This window comes from Apodemus sylvaticus, chromosome 8, assembly GCF_947179515.1.
Source record: "Apodemus sylvaticus chromosome 8, mApoSyl1.1, whole genome shotgun sequence".
In the NCBI taxonomy this organism is placed as follows: Eukaryota; Metazoa; Chordata; class Mammalia; order Rodentia; family Muridae; genus Apodemus; species Apodemus sylvaticus.
Genome location: NC_067479.1, coordinates 73,214,542 through 73,228,381, shown reverse-complemented (window position 1 = coordinate 73,228,381; position 13,840 = coordinate 73,214,542). Strand labels below are relative to the sequence as shown.

Sequence of the window (13,840 nt, the reverse complement as noted above, 5' to 3'; positions counted from 1 at the left end):
GGTAGCAACATTTCACTGTACCGACTTCAAATTTCCTTTCTGCAAAATGGACAACTGGACTAATTACTCTTGTGATTTTACTGGAGATGCCTGGCAATCCATCCAAGGAAAGCAGAAGCTAGCGAGCTCTAGTCCTATCCCCAAGGTGTCTCTTTCCTAGAGAAATCGACAAATGGACCTAACAGACCATACAGAAAAAGAATTCATCCAGAGATCCTGGGGCAGGGGCGGGGCTGGAGGGCTTGACACATGGGGACAGAACACAACATGAGCACAACTCGGAACCTCACGGGTTACCACTGATTATTTAGTGCATGCTACTGACCGTTCCCAGCTTCCCCTTGGGTCTTAGGTAAGGCAAGAGCACAGACCTCAACATGCCGGCATGTAAGTGAGGTGTAGGAAGCAGGCAGGCAGCAGGGTAAAGAAGCAGAGGTTGTAACTTCACTTTATTTGTTTCCTTCTGACACAAACCATCCGCACAACAACAGAGTAAGGCAGGGAGAAGACCGCAGTGCTCATGCGCGCATTCCCGGGGCTCTTCCACAGCCTCTCTCTCCTGACCCTGGGAGGCGAGCGCTGAGGCTGAGCACCTGCTGATGCCGCTTCATCCAGTGCTGCTGAGTCGGGTCCTCACGCCCTAGCCAGAGGCCTCTGAAGATTGCTGCTGGCTTGTGTCCTTTAATTCTTTTTTTTTTTCTTTTTCTTTTTGGAGACAGGGTCTCACTATTTAGCCCTAGGTGGCCTGAAACTTGCTAGGTAGACCAGGCTAGCCTTGAACTTAAAGAGATCCATCCACCTGCCTCTGGAGTGCTGGGATGATAAAAAAGTATGCACCACCATGCTCGGCAGTCCTGGAATGCCTACTCCTTGGCCACCATGAAGTAAGTAGGAAAGCAGACTGAATCCTTCCTCGCTGGCGGGAGGGTCTCACAGATGAACTGAACCGGTAGATGGTCTGCACCTTCTATGCTGCAGGAAGAGAACTCAGAGCTGCTTCCAAGGCTCTGACACCGTGTGCAGGGCTAGAGGCCAATGGTATAGGAGCGGCCGGTAGGGTTGTGAATAGAAGAACAGACTGGGGCCGTCACCGCCCACTCGTACCACACCTTCTTAGAATTGCTGCATCGCCAGAAACGCACGCAGATGTTCTGGCCTTCGTGCACCGTGATGGGCTGCTGTGATAGGAAAGACACAGAGGCTGGGGTTGAGCTGAGGAACTGTACTTGCCAATGTTGGTAGGATAGACAGAGATTAGATAATAACCCTGTCAAAATACAGACCCCCCAGACAGTGAACAAGGACACAGTAAGCACCGTGAGCAGGTACAGGGAGCCATGAGAGCACGCAGGAGGAAGACAGCCTATTCTAGGAGGTCGGGAAAATGGCCTGGAGGTAGAGATAGTCCAGGAAACCTAGGTCTGTCAGCAGGGCGGAGACATGAGCAAAGGGCCTCACAGGCAAAGCAGAGACGACTACAAGACGTCACCTGGGAGGCAGGAAGAGCCACCAAGCCACTCCTACAACATGGCTCCCGAGTCTCACCTGAGGGCAGTGGAAGGGGCTTAGGTAGAAAGGCACGCTCAGATGAAGTGGTAAGAAGTCACCCCTCTTCCAGGTGAAGGCTGGACAAGCGTGGCTGGAGACATGGGGACCCCAACCAGGACCGCAGAGCAAGTGACAGAACAGAACGTGGGTCACAGCCAGCTAGCTGAGGGACAGGAGCAGAACAAAAGTGGCACAACCGACTGTCTCAGAGGCAAGGCCTACCTTAATGGGGAAGAAGATGGGGAACCAGGAGAACATCCCAGGAGAGTGAGTCTCTGGGCGGATACCTGTGGAGAGAAAGTCATGGGAACCTTGAGGTCTCCCCTTTCCCCGCTCCTTACATTGGAGGAGAGTCTCCTCTGTGGTTATAAAAATGAGGAATCAAAGACCTCTATTCCTGGACTGGGGGCTCCCCATTAAATTATTGTCCTGGACTAGCAGTAACCACAACTAGCATTCAGCTAACCAGCTCTATAGAGCAGCTCCGAAGAACATGTAGACTGGAGCAGAGGCAGTGCTATAATGCGCTCATACACTGCCCCAGACACTCACTCAGTGTGATGTCCCGGTAAAGCACAGTCTCAAAGTAGCCTGCAAAGCCATGAAGCACCGTGTTCACCTCCACAGGAAACTCCAAGGTACAGTAGCGGTTGTTGTCAATCATAGGATCTGTCAGGAAAGACGTGGATGGATGACAAGGGGCCAAAAGCCCTGAATGACTTGGCAAACTTGATAAGCTCGAACACTAGCGGTCCAGAGCGGCAGACTCGAGCTGCTCGCACACGCAGCCCCGGTCAGGACAGCGGGACGTGGACCTACCTCGGTTGGGATGGCTGAAGGTAAAGCAGGGCCGAGGAGCAGAGAGCTGGTGGAAGTTGTGCAGCCGAACCACATACGGCATCTCAAACTGTGCCTGTCCAGGGTGAGAGAGCAACAGCTTCAGGAGACAGACAGACAGACAGACAGACAGACAGAGCTGGAGCTCCGCCCAAAGAAACAAAACACTGCTTCACTTCAACCACTTTCTTCAGTCCCAGCTTCTCTTTCACCTTCCTTGGCCTCAGAGGAAGACAGTAGAGAAGACTAAAGAACAGTCCCTCCTTTTAGAAAAGCAGCTCTTTACCTCAGGGTCACGGTCCTTTTCCCGACAGGCACGGACCTCGTTGTACAACTTAGAGGAAGAAATGGGAGCCAGGAAGGAGGTGTACTCTCCAGGGATGCTCACACCGTCATCTGCACAGCAATAGGGTCAAATCAGTTCCCCAAAGGAGGGCAGTGGCACTTTGCAGCAGCCGAAAGCTCAAAGACAGAACAGGCCAAGGCTGCCATGGACACAGCGGGGGCACAGGCTACAGGGTCACAGGGATCCCACTCTTACTAAGATAGAGTCGTAGGTTAAAGGTCAAAAAACCCAACATAGAGCCATCCTGGGCTATTAGAGACCAGCTATGAGAAAAGGACAGTCCTTACACAAACTGAGATGACTCTGAGGTCCCTGCTGACATAATCTTGTGGGACCACATCACAGACACAGCCCACTACTGCAGAATATCATTAGGCAAGGTCTGACTGCACTCTAACCGGGTGGGGATCACAACACCCCAGAAAAGTTCCCAACGAACATTAAGCCCAAGGTACTTTTTCTACCCATTGTAGAGATCACACCCAGGGCCTCATTTCAGATTAATGTTCCACAGCTACATTTGGAGCTCACAGACCTTAGGGAATCTCTAGTCCACCAACTTGTAGATCTTCTTACTCTAGCAAGAAGCAGTTCACAGCCATATGGTTTCCCCCAACGTGGACAAACCTTTCAGGAAGTGCTGTGCTCCATCCAGACACTCAGGTGACAGCTCGTTGTCGGCAAAGGAGCCCAGGAGCTCACTGACAATGATGTCTGCTTTCTCGGGAGCCACCCATTCCCGCATGTCTGATGAGACAACTGTCACCTGGCTGCCCCATTCTTCAAACTGCCAGTTCTCTAGCCTGAAATCAGAAGTGACAGAGTAAGGAAGACTTCAGCTGGAACTGGGACCCAGGACAAGCTGCCCAGCAAGCAGGCCACTACTCACGTCACCACAGCGTTGGGGTTCTTCTCCACAGCATACAGCCTTATCCGCCGTTCAGCCTGTTTGGCTGCCCGGAGAGATGCATTCACTAGAGGACCGCGGCCTGCACCCAGCACCATAAGGACCCTAAGAAAAAGGACAAGTCAGGCGGACTGAGCAGATAGAGAAGCAGGTGTACAACTCCCTGGGAACAAAAGGAAAGAACTCACTGGACGTTGGTCTCCTTTTCTTCTTCTGGTACTCGGTCTAGCAAACATTTATAGATAGCCTGAGGGGAAGAGAAAACCTCATAGCTATGACCCCTTCTTTACCGACTTTACCCTGGCCCTGTGCTCTGCCACGCTGAAGCCAACACCATACCTGCTGATACTGGGAGTATTTAATGGGATCCTTTTCAAACACTTCGTATGTCTGAGACTCCAGATTGTCCATCAGAGGCTGACAAAGGAGACAGAAGAACAAGTTGGCCAGCATTTGGCAAATGGCCAAGACATCAAAAATTCCCATTCCTTCCTGAATTTAGCTCTTAAGACCTATTTCTTGCCCCGATCTCTGGCTATCAGTACAAATACTACTGTGTCTTTTCAATTAAAAATACGTATGTGCCTATTCTGCCTGCGTGTATGTCTGTGCTCCACTGCACTGGCAGTGCCTGAGGGGACGCACTGAGAGCACCTGGTCCTCTGGAGCTGGAGTTACAGCTGTGAGCTACCATGCGAGTGCTAGGAACCAAACTCGGGTCCCCAGGAAGAGAGGCCTGCACTCTGAGCTCTGAGCCATCTCTGCAGTCCCCTCCCTCTCTCCCTTTAGTGCTCTCCAAACCTACCTGCAGTGGGGACTGCAGATAGTCTTCATAGCCTTTGGCAAAGAGCTCATAAGCGTTGGGTGGAGGACGATTTTGGCTTAAGTATTCCAAGTACTGGAGGTAGGAGCAGAACTCCTTCTCTGAGTGGTGGTTGGTTCCCGTGATGATAAACTGCACTTCCAACTGTGAGAAAAGTCAGACCATGAGAGACAGCCCACAAACCATGATTCTCAGACATTATGGTTTATAACCAAAAGCCCCAACAGAAATAAAACCCATACCAACAGTTGTCCAGCATCTGCCCCGGTACCAAAACAAGGTACGGCTTTCATAAATGTATAAAGTCCTCACATGCTGACTCAAGGGCCACAAGTGAGGGGAGGCCTGGCAGGTGTCATAGAGCAGGAAACAATCCACGACATGGTGAGAATGAGAACTCAGTTCGTCCTGATCTAGGCTGGACCAAACTTGAGAGTCTGGTGCCAGGCAGTTTAATGCCAGCATGTTTAAACACAGTACAATTTGGTGGAAAGTTCCCTGGTGTAATACATTCCCCAGTCCACGAGGAAGTATAATTGCATTGAAACTCAACTCCAGGTGCATGTTATTTCTTCCAAGAAGACTGGTTTTAAAGATAGGCTACAAGTATTAGCTTAAGGATCAGTGTGGTCTTAGTCTTATAAAGAACAGAGAGGTCATTTGGGCTAATAGCCACCTCCAGTCCTGGCTGTGGGTGCTTATGGCCCAGTCCTTCAGATAAAACAGATCAGCAGGCTGTTAATCACCAATTCTCAGCTTTCTGGATGAAAAAACAAGTTATACTTCCTTCCCTTCAAAAAAACACTCCTGCATGCTTAATATCCCTGGTGATCACAAGGACCTTTAACTTCCTGTTTGTCTGTTTTGAGATAAACAGCCCTGGCTGGCCAGAACAACCAGGCTGACTTAGAACTCAAAGATTTGCCTGCCTCTGCCTCCCGGTGCTGGGAAGAAAGCTGGGTGTCCCCTAAAGTCTCTTACTTTAACTATGTAAGAATTTCTTGTGACGTTTGGTTCTTTCTCCAAAAACCAGAGAAGTTCTGGAGAAGGATCCAGAAAGAAAACAATTATCCGTCCCTCTCCCAGAGGGGGAAAGTCATCTAAGTGATTAAGTCAGGAGATGTCACTGCGCCACCCCGAAACTCTACGGCTACCCACCTTGAGGAGCCGGAAGATGAGTCTCTGCTGCACCTTAGAAAGAACAGGAAAGCCCTTCTTGTTGGTTAGGAAAATGCTGGTGGGGAGAATGGCTGCTTTGATGGGCTCTCCAAGCCAGCGGTCAATGACGTGATTAGACGGGAGGTCAGCTCCAATTTCAAGAGCTACACAGAGGAAGAAAAAGGCCTATTGCTGAGCAGGGAGCTTGCCTTACTGGGTGCAATTTTTCCCCTTCTGTTGAGCACAGGGAAAGCAGCCAAAACAGCCAGTCCACCAGGGAACTCACTCTGTTCTCCTTCCCTCAGACAGGTTCTCACTGTATAGTACTGGACAGCCTACAAGTCAGAGACCCACCTTCCTCTGCGTCCCATGTTCAGGGACCAAAGGTATATGAAAACAGAATGGCCAGCACTGGTTTTATTATCAGAGTGGGTCTCAACCCACTGTAGCACTGAACTTTCTGTGAACCTCTGACCCTCCTGACCCCCTGATCCTACCTCCTAAGTGGTGGGATTTCCAGCACACACCATCACATTTATGTGTACTGTGGGTCTTACTAGGGGCTTCATACATCTACACAAGCAAGTGTTCTACCAACTGAGCTACACTCTGGTCTCAGGAAATTCTTTGCTTTTTTAGATTTACATTCATTTTTATTCATGTGTGTGTTGTGTATATGTACACATAAACTACATGTGTGCCATGTGTATGCAGGTGCCCGTGGAGGCCAGACGAAGGCACCAGATCCCCTGGAGCTAGAGTTAATATGCAGTTGCGAGCGATCCAATGTAGGTCCTGGCATCTCAACTCTGGTCCTCAAAAATAGAGCAACGAGAACTCTTAAACACTGAGCCACCTCTCTAGCCCTGAAGTTGCTAATTTTTCTTTTTAAAGCCATGGTCTTTCTATGTAACCCTGACTGTCCTGTAACATTCTAAACTGCTGAGTCTTACTTTTGTTTGAGACAAGGTCTCGCTGTATAGGTTTAACTGCCCTGGAACTTAATCTGTAGCCCAGGCTGGCCTCATACTTGCAGGGACTTGCCTGCATCTACCTCCTAAGTGCAGGGACTAAAGGCATGCACCATCACTGCTTGGCTATTTTTTTTAGATTGATTGATTGATTGATTGATTGATTATAAGTACATTGTAGCTGTCTTCAGACACACCAGAAGAGGGCATCAGATCTCATTACAGATGGTTGTGAGCTACCATGTGGTTGCTGGGAATTGAACTCAGGACCTCTGGAAAAGCAGTCAGTGCTCTTAAGAGCCATCTCTCCAGGCCTTTTTTTTTTTTTTAAAGACAGGGTCTGTCTACATAGTCCTGGCTATCCTATAACTCACTATATAGACCAGGCTAGCTTTAATCACACTCACAGAGATCTGCTTGCCTCCAAATCCCAAGTTCTGGAATGAAAGGTGGTGGTCCACCACACCCAGCCTGCTCATCTCCTTCCTAGGAAGCCACTTGTATCTCAGAAGACTTGTGGACTTACCTACTGCAATTCTCTTGCTATAGTCACACAGAGTCCGGAAGTTATGCCACCTGCCCAGAATCAGAAACAAAGAAAGATCCTGTCAAATGAATGTGGCTTATAACTCAGGAACGCCCCCCACCGGTTCCCCATAGGCCTCACCCCACCCCACGCAGGTAAAGCAGCAGCAGGAGACATACCACATCCACGTCTTCTCTTCTCCACTGTGCTCCTCTGTGTGTGTAGTTGGTGCATTCTCAATTACATCATCTCTCAGGTCCTCTGGGGCCACCAAGGGTACCCTCATCCAGAACTGCACATGAACAGGTAACTTGTTAAAATGCTGTTTTACACTCATCGGGTCCAGAAAGCTTCCCGCAAAAGATCTTCTCAAAGGTTATTCTCTTTCTATGCTTTTCTAAATGTGACTACATGTGTCTAATGTCTCAGATGTATCCTTATGCAAATACCTAGCTTGTCTTTTAAATAGAAATAATTATTTTCTCTAACTTTTGCTTTATAGTGCCAAGACTCAAACCCACAGACTCATGTATGTTAGGCAAGTGATCTACCAGTGAGCCCCATCTCTAGTCCCACAGACTGCCCTGAACCTCTCTGCACACTACTTTTAGACGTAGTCAGGGATGAACAGCACTGACATTTCAATTCTGCCAAATACACTGGGGATGCACCTAGGCAAAAGGTACAGCTATCATGACACCAAGCAGGAAGGAACCCTCAGTCATACCATGGAAGAGTGATGGCCAGTGTGGATGTGGTTAGTCAGAACTCTGGCCAGATTTGTGTTATCTTCCTGATTGAGGGGCAACAGGAAAGCTGGAAGACCCAGATATGCCCCAAAATTCAGCTCCTGTAACATAGCCTGAAACACAGGATAAAAGAAAAACATTAAGAGCTAGGAACCAAGTACTTTTGGAGAAGGGAACAGTAGAAACTGATTCTGACATTGTGGCCCAGACTGTTCTGGAATTCTCTACATAACTTAACTTGGAACCTGAGGCAGTCCTCACTCACTCTCCTGAGTGCTAGGATTATGGCTGTAAGCCACCATACTCTAGCCAGAACCAACCTTTTTCTCTTTTGAAACAGGGTCTTGGAGTATAACCCTAACTGGCTTGGAACTCAGCGATTTCCTGAGTTGGAGATATACCTCTGCTGAGATTACAGCTGTGGAACCATCACATATAGCTCCAGACACTTTTAATTGTACTCTGATTTACCAGGTTACTACTCTCCTAACCTAGTTTAATGACAACTAATTTATTTTCTTTTCTTCTCCTGACATGGAATTCTCAATCTTCCCTCATTATCTTCCTGATATGGGAATAACCCCCCAATGCTTGAGACTACAGATGGGTGCCACAATGCCCAGGTCAGGCATAATCCTATTTATTTATTTATTTTTGCTCTTTTGAGACAGGGTTTCTCTGTATAGTCCTGGCTGTCCTGGAACTCTGTAGACCAGGCTGGCCTTGAACTCAGAAATCCGCCTGCCTCTGCCTCCCAGAGTGCTGGGATTAAAGGCATGTGCCACCACCACCCAGAGGTCAGGCCTAATCTTAAAGGGATCGCCAGAGAAATTAAACTGTCTTACCGCCTCTGAGTTCCTTCGTATCTTCTCCACTTTTGAGTCTGGATGAATCCATGGAGAAAGCTTTCCCACAATTAGCGTATTCCAGTCTGCACTCCCCCACCCAAGAAAAGACAAAGATTCAACGGGAGTTGGCATTTCTTGCTCAATTTCTAGTTCTCAGCAGTGAATAAAGAGTAGAGCTGAAAGACAAGACTTTTTCTCTCTGGTATAAGGATAGCCTGAAGAAGAATGGGGGGGGGGGGTACTGCAACTTTTAGAAAGTTAAAAAAAAAGTTACCTATGTCATAGGGGCTAACCAATATATAACCATGTTATAGAAAGAGGAGAATTAAGTCCTATAAAGCAGAAGATATTCCTGCCTCTAATAATTAAGGGGCACAGGGGATGGTCCCTACCCCTTCCTGACAGCAGTAGATCTGATCGTGTCTGGGGGCCAGGCCGATTCTTAGCAGGTTCCTGAATGAACTCCCTCTTGAAACGCGGGTGGAAGACAGGCATGCAGAGGAAATCAAACCTACAACCGCGACAGACCCAGAATCATCATGTACAGTGAAGGCCCAGAGAGCCAACCAACTGGGTTTAACATCTTAATTTTGCACAGTTTCGTAAAGCCACCAGACACCCCACAGGCTACTGAGTTCAGCCCATCTTGGGGCACATCACTTTCACTACTGTGCATCAATTTCTTCCCAAAACACAATCATGAAAAGAAGAACGAGAAATGGACATTCAAGCCAAGTAGCTTTCTTTTTTCCCTAACTTCAGAACTGTCAAAGTTAGACTTGACCCAACACTGCCCATGCCTCCCCAAGCCAGATCAACCTCTTCTCCCGATTGCCTCCTTGTATTCTATTTTCGGATAATCCCAGTCTCCAAGGCCCAAGAAGGAATGACTGTGCGTCCCTTTTAAAATTTACCCTATAAGTCCCCTGATTTTTTAACTCGGTGACCACACGCCCCCCAGAGTTTCATCCTCTCGTTCTTAGGGCCGAAGTCTTTCCCCACTCAAGGAGTAATGGTGTCTCAAGCCCTCATCCCCTGAAGGGGACTAGTCTTTCCTCCTTGTTCCCCAAATTTGGATCCCGTATTCCTCTGGCGGAATTCCGGCCCTCACCCCTGCTTGGCCACAGCACCCAGTGTGTCAGCTATTTCGGGGACGCAATTCAGGTCCCTCCCGCTGGACACGCGGCTGCCACCAGCACCTCCGACTGCCATCGCCGCCATCTTTTCCCTCGCGCGGCCCACGCCGGGATTCCTTGATACTAGAGGCCAATCACAAAGCGGAGAACAGCCCCCGGGAGGCGGGACGAGTCGTCTTGACAACCAGAGCGTCTTTACAGCTCCAGAGCGGAGGCGGAGGGACCAAGCCGCTGCTCCCGCCAATCCGCAGTTCGCACAGTGATGTGGGCGTGGCTCCCCTGCTCTACCAATGGCAGGTTCTCATTGGTGACGCTCTGCAATCTCCCAGAATGCCCGGTTCATCTGTAGCACTCTAGTAAGACTACAGGTCCCATGCAGCCCTGCAGGATAAGCCTGAAGTATCATTATTGAGCCGCACTGCAATGTCTGCGGGCCAGTGGCGCAATGGATAACGCGTCTGACTACGGATCAGAAGATTCCAGGTTCGACTCCTGGCTGGCTCGTTGGGACTGGTACTCCTTTATTTGCGTCCCTTGCTAACTTAAGGATCTCCCAATGTTGCTAGTTTCCAAAATGTTTTTCTTTCCTTGTCCCTCAACCGGTTTATATCCTCCACTATCTCTTCACGTTGTAGTTTTCAGGTTTTAACTCGGTTCCATTTTGCACCCATTTAATACTGGTCTAATTCCTCTCTTCAAAGCTGTTTCTTGTATAATCAAGTTATTCTGCGCATGAAAATTTTGGTAAATGGACTATTAAAATGTGCTTTGTCTCATTGCTATGCTACATTTAAAAATAGACTGTAGTAGGTCGCCCACTAATTCCTAGCGATTCTGTCTCAAACTCAGATGTAAATAAACATTTTCGCGCGCGCACACCCGCCAGAGAAAGGAAATTCACGAGAAATTACAGTGCCCAGGAACCATGAAACTGCTTGGCAGAGACCCACGAGAATCTACGTTTCCCCCTCTTCACAGCTGCTCCATGCGAGGAACAGGAAATGACAGAGCAAGGAAAGACCTAGGAAGGAAAATGGGAAGCATCCCTGAAGGCAACAAGCCCACAGATGTTGAGGACCCTCCAGCCAATCTGATGGAGGTATTTTTCTCAGTTGAAGTTCCCTCTTCCCAAATGACTCGCCTTGTATCAGATTGATTTAAAAAAAAATAAAAAAACTCCAGGATAACCACGACAGGAGACACTGACAGAATTCAGGGACTAACTAGCAAATAGCCAGCATAATAATAATAATAATAATAATAGTAATAATAGGGGCGACATCGATCGTTTTGTCCTTGCAGTGAGAACAGTCAGGGAGAATCTGATTTGGGGACTGGATATACTAAACTGGTCGTCTAGAGAGTGCTGTGTAATAAAGGGTTGTAGGCACCAAATGGCTTGAACCAATGTTTGGACGTTTCTAGAAGTCTTAACTCGTGAGATTAGGGGTTCTGAAGGACCCTGCTTTTAGCAATACAGAAAGGATGTGGGTGGAATGCGCTAGTAGGAGTCCTGGGTCATGTGAAAGTCAGGAAACTAGTACTACCTCCTCCTCCTCCTCCTCCTCCTCATCCTCCACCCCTACCCCCACCTCCCTCCTTTTGCTGCTCCAGGACCTTATGCAATAGACATATTACATTTAGTCACATGTATCCTTAGGCTCCTATGGATTGATACTATTTCTCAGATGTCCTTCGTTTTTTATGATGGATAATTTTTATGAGTGCTTGCCGGGCATATTGTAAGACGCCCTTCTGTTAGAACTTGTCTCATGTTTTTCTCATGATTGTACTAGAGAAGACAATAAGAGATGTGCTGCCGTTTTCTCTCTCCCTCTGTCCCTCCCTCCTTCCTTCCCTTGGTCCCTCTGTCCTTCCTCTTTTTCCTTCTCTTCCTCTCTCCCCCTCTGTTTTCCTCTCCCTCCCTCTCCCTTCCTCCCCCTCCCTTTTTCCTCTGTTCTTGGTTTTTTTTTTTTGTTTGTTTTGTTTTTTCTGAAACAGGATTTCCCTCTGCAGCTGATGCTGGCTTGGAATTTACTGTATAACCCAGGCTGGCCTCAAACTCTAGACAATCATTCTGCCTCCTACCATTGTCACCTCGAAGTGTCAAGGGTACGATTACAGCTACTAATGTTGACTTCCATCATCTCGTGGGAGGAATTCTCAGGCTTCTCCACAATACACTAATTCTCCCACATGTGGAACTGTACGCCTATGGTCCCTGCTACTCGGGAAGCTGAGTCTTGATCTCTTGGAACCAGCCTAGACACACACGTACATTCTCTCTCTGTCTCTGTCTCTCTGTCTGTCTGTCTGTCTCTCTGTCTGTCTGTCTCTCTCTCTCTCTCTCTCTCTCTCTCTCTCTCACACACACACACACACACACACAATGTATGATCTCTTTCCTTCTTTGTGCACCAATGACAACTTTCCATAGTATGGTTTTGGAAGGCAGTCACTATAAGGCCCGTGTCCGTACCTCAGGAATGGAAGGCTACAGTTCTCCTCCCATAGGGGAGTCTATCTGAATAATTTATTTGCAATTCCTCTCTGCAAATCTTTTCAGTGGGTGGTTGTCTGTGTGAAGTGAGTTCCCTGCCCACAATCTAAGTGATAAAAACTTTGTTAAGGAGGCTTGCTTTTTCTCTGCCTCAGTTGTGTCCAGCAAACCACACCCACAGAACCCGTGTTAGGTGTATTCTCTCCAGAAGCTAATTGTCTGGGTTGGGGACTATCTGTTTCTGGAGTCCCACTCCTGGTAGCAAGGGAGTGGTTGCTCTGTCTTCTGTTAAAAGTCCATAGGTGAGAGGGAAAGAAGAAAAAAACATCTGTGAAATACTGTATTTCCACTAGTTAAAATAAGTTTCAAGAGTATGTGTTGTAAAAAGAACCTCGGGCTGGAGAGATGGCTCAGCTGTTAAGAGCACCGACTCCCTGAGTTCAGTTTTCAGCAACCACATGGTGTCTCACAGCCATCTGTAATGGGATTCGATGCCTTCTTCTGGTGTGTCTGAAGACAGCAACAGAGTACTCACATACATAAAATAATAATAATAATAATAATAATAATAATAATAATAATAATAATAAAGGACCCTCTGATTTCTAGGCGTTGATGGGGCTGCATCTCATCCATCTGCGTTGTCTTTGCTCTTCATTAAAAATTGCTTTGTCCACCTCATGAGCACAATGTTGGGCAGGTCCTAGGAATCCCGCCTTGCTCCACTCCAGCTCTCGCACAAACTTCAGCTAGTCACTGGGGAACGAACGAACAAACGAACGAACATCATGTAACTACTGGTCTGTGTAGAGCAACAGGAGGAGGACTGAAAGAAAGGGTGGGGAGGGTGAGGAGGCTCATGGGTAAAGCACTCACCACAAAGAACCCTTATCAAAGAGGAAGAAAAGAACTGGCTCCTGAAAGTTGTCCCCTGACTTCAGAAGCTTGCAGATGTCAGCTGGGAGCCTCTGCTGGGACGAAGACAGACACAAAGATGGCCAAATAATCTAGGCAAGAAATAAGGTGATTTTTCCAGTAGATGCTAAAGACAACAGAGCAGACACAGCATTAGAGACTTCCGGGAAGGGAAGGGGAGGGGAGGGGAGGGGAAGGGAAGGGAGGGGAAGGGAGGGGAGGAAAATAACCTCCCTCCCTGCTGGCCCCATTCTGTCTCCAGGCTCAGTTTTACTTGACTGAGTTTACTGTCTGTGTTTAAACACCTCCTGTCAGTCCTAACTGCTCTGTTTTGTTGTACTGGCCTTGGGGAGAGACCCACCTTCACTCACCTCTGGGCAGCTTGGCCAGCAGTGCTCTCTCAACGCCTCCATAATGGCTCACTTGACCCTCCCACAGCTCCGAATTGCTTCTTTCCAATCAACACTTTCCTCTGGCTATGAAAGTGGCAGAGTTACTGAGGCAAAATAATCTGTGCCGATTTGCATTTTCCTCCCTGTCATCTCTATTATATGGTATTAATCTGCCAAGACAAAT

General features: G+C 48.0%; 1 protein-coding gene, 1 long non-coding RNA gene and 1 other non-coding gene across 3 annotated transcripts; 2 read left to right on the top strand and 1 right to left on the bottom strand.

Moving 5' to 3' along the window:
• Nucleotides 1-422: 422 nt before the first annotated feature.
• Nucleotides 423-9,962, bottom strand: Prmt5 (protein arginine methyltransferase 5). The gene is made up of 17 exons (XM_052191508.1): nucleotides 9,825-9,962; nucleotides 9,106-9,224; nucleotides 8,711-8,796; nucleotides 7,844-7,978; nucleotides 7,296-7,408; nucleotides 7,117-7,166; nucleotides 5,620-5,783; nucleotides 4,444-4,605; nucleotides 3,978-4,055; nucleotides 3,827-3,885; nucleotides 3,621-3,743; nucleotides 3,359-3,534; nucleotides 2,672-2,781; nucleotides 2,368-2,461; nucleotides 2,101-2,217; nucleotides 1,771-1,835; nucleotides 423-1,178 (listed from the first exon to the last, which is right to left on the bottom strand). The coding sequence occupies exons 1-17, from the start codon at nucleotides 9,932-9,934 to the stop codon at nucleotides 1,026-1,028; spliced, it is 1,914 nt and encodes a 637-aa protein (XP_052047468.1). The 5' UTR covers nucleotides 9,935-9,962; the 3' UTR covers nucleotides 423-1,025.
• Nucleotides 9,963-10,216: 254 nt separating this feature from the next.
• Nucleotides 10,217-13,179, top strand: LOC127690973 (uncharacterized). The gene is made up of 3 exons (XR_007979202.1): nucleotides 10,217-10,332; nucleotides 10,699-10,948; nucleotides 12,959-13,179. It is a non-coding gene; the product is annotated as an uncharacterized LOC127690973 (long non-coding RNA).
• On the top strand, nucleotides 10,281-10,353 carry Trnar-acg (transfer RNA arginine (anticodon ACG)). Its single transcript has one exon. It is a non-coding gene; the product is annotated as a tRNA-Arg (tRNA).
• Nucleotides 13,180-13,840: the final 661 nt, after the last annotated feature.

Bases quoted from the DNA above. Each gene is read 5' to 3' on its own strand.
- Prmt5 (XM_052191508.1), bottom strand. From the start codon at position 9,934: ATGGCGGCGATGGCAGTCGGAGGTGCTGGTGGCAGCCGCGTGTCCAGC. The intron at 7,979-8,710 runs GTAAGACAGTTT...CCTGTGTTTCAG, and splicing joins TACGAAGGAACTCAGAGGCG to GCTATGTTACAGGAGCTGAA. The intron at 5,784-7,116 runs GTAAGTCCACAA...TCCTCTGTGTAG, and splicing joins TAGCAAGAGAATTGCAGTAG to CTCTTGAAATTGGAGCTGAC.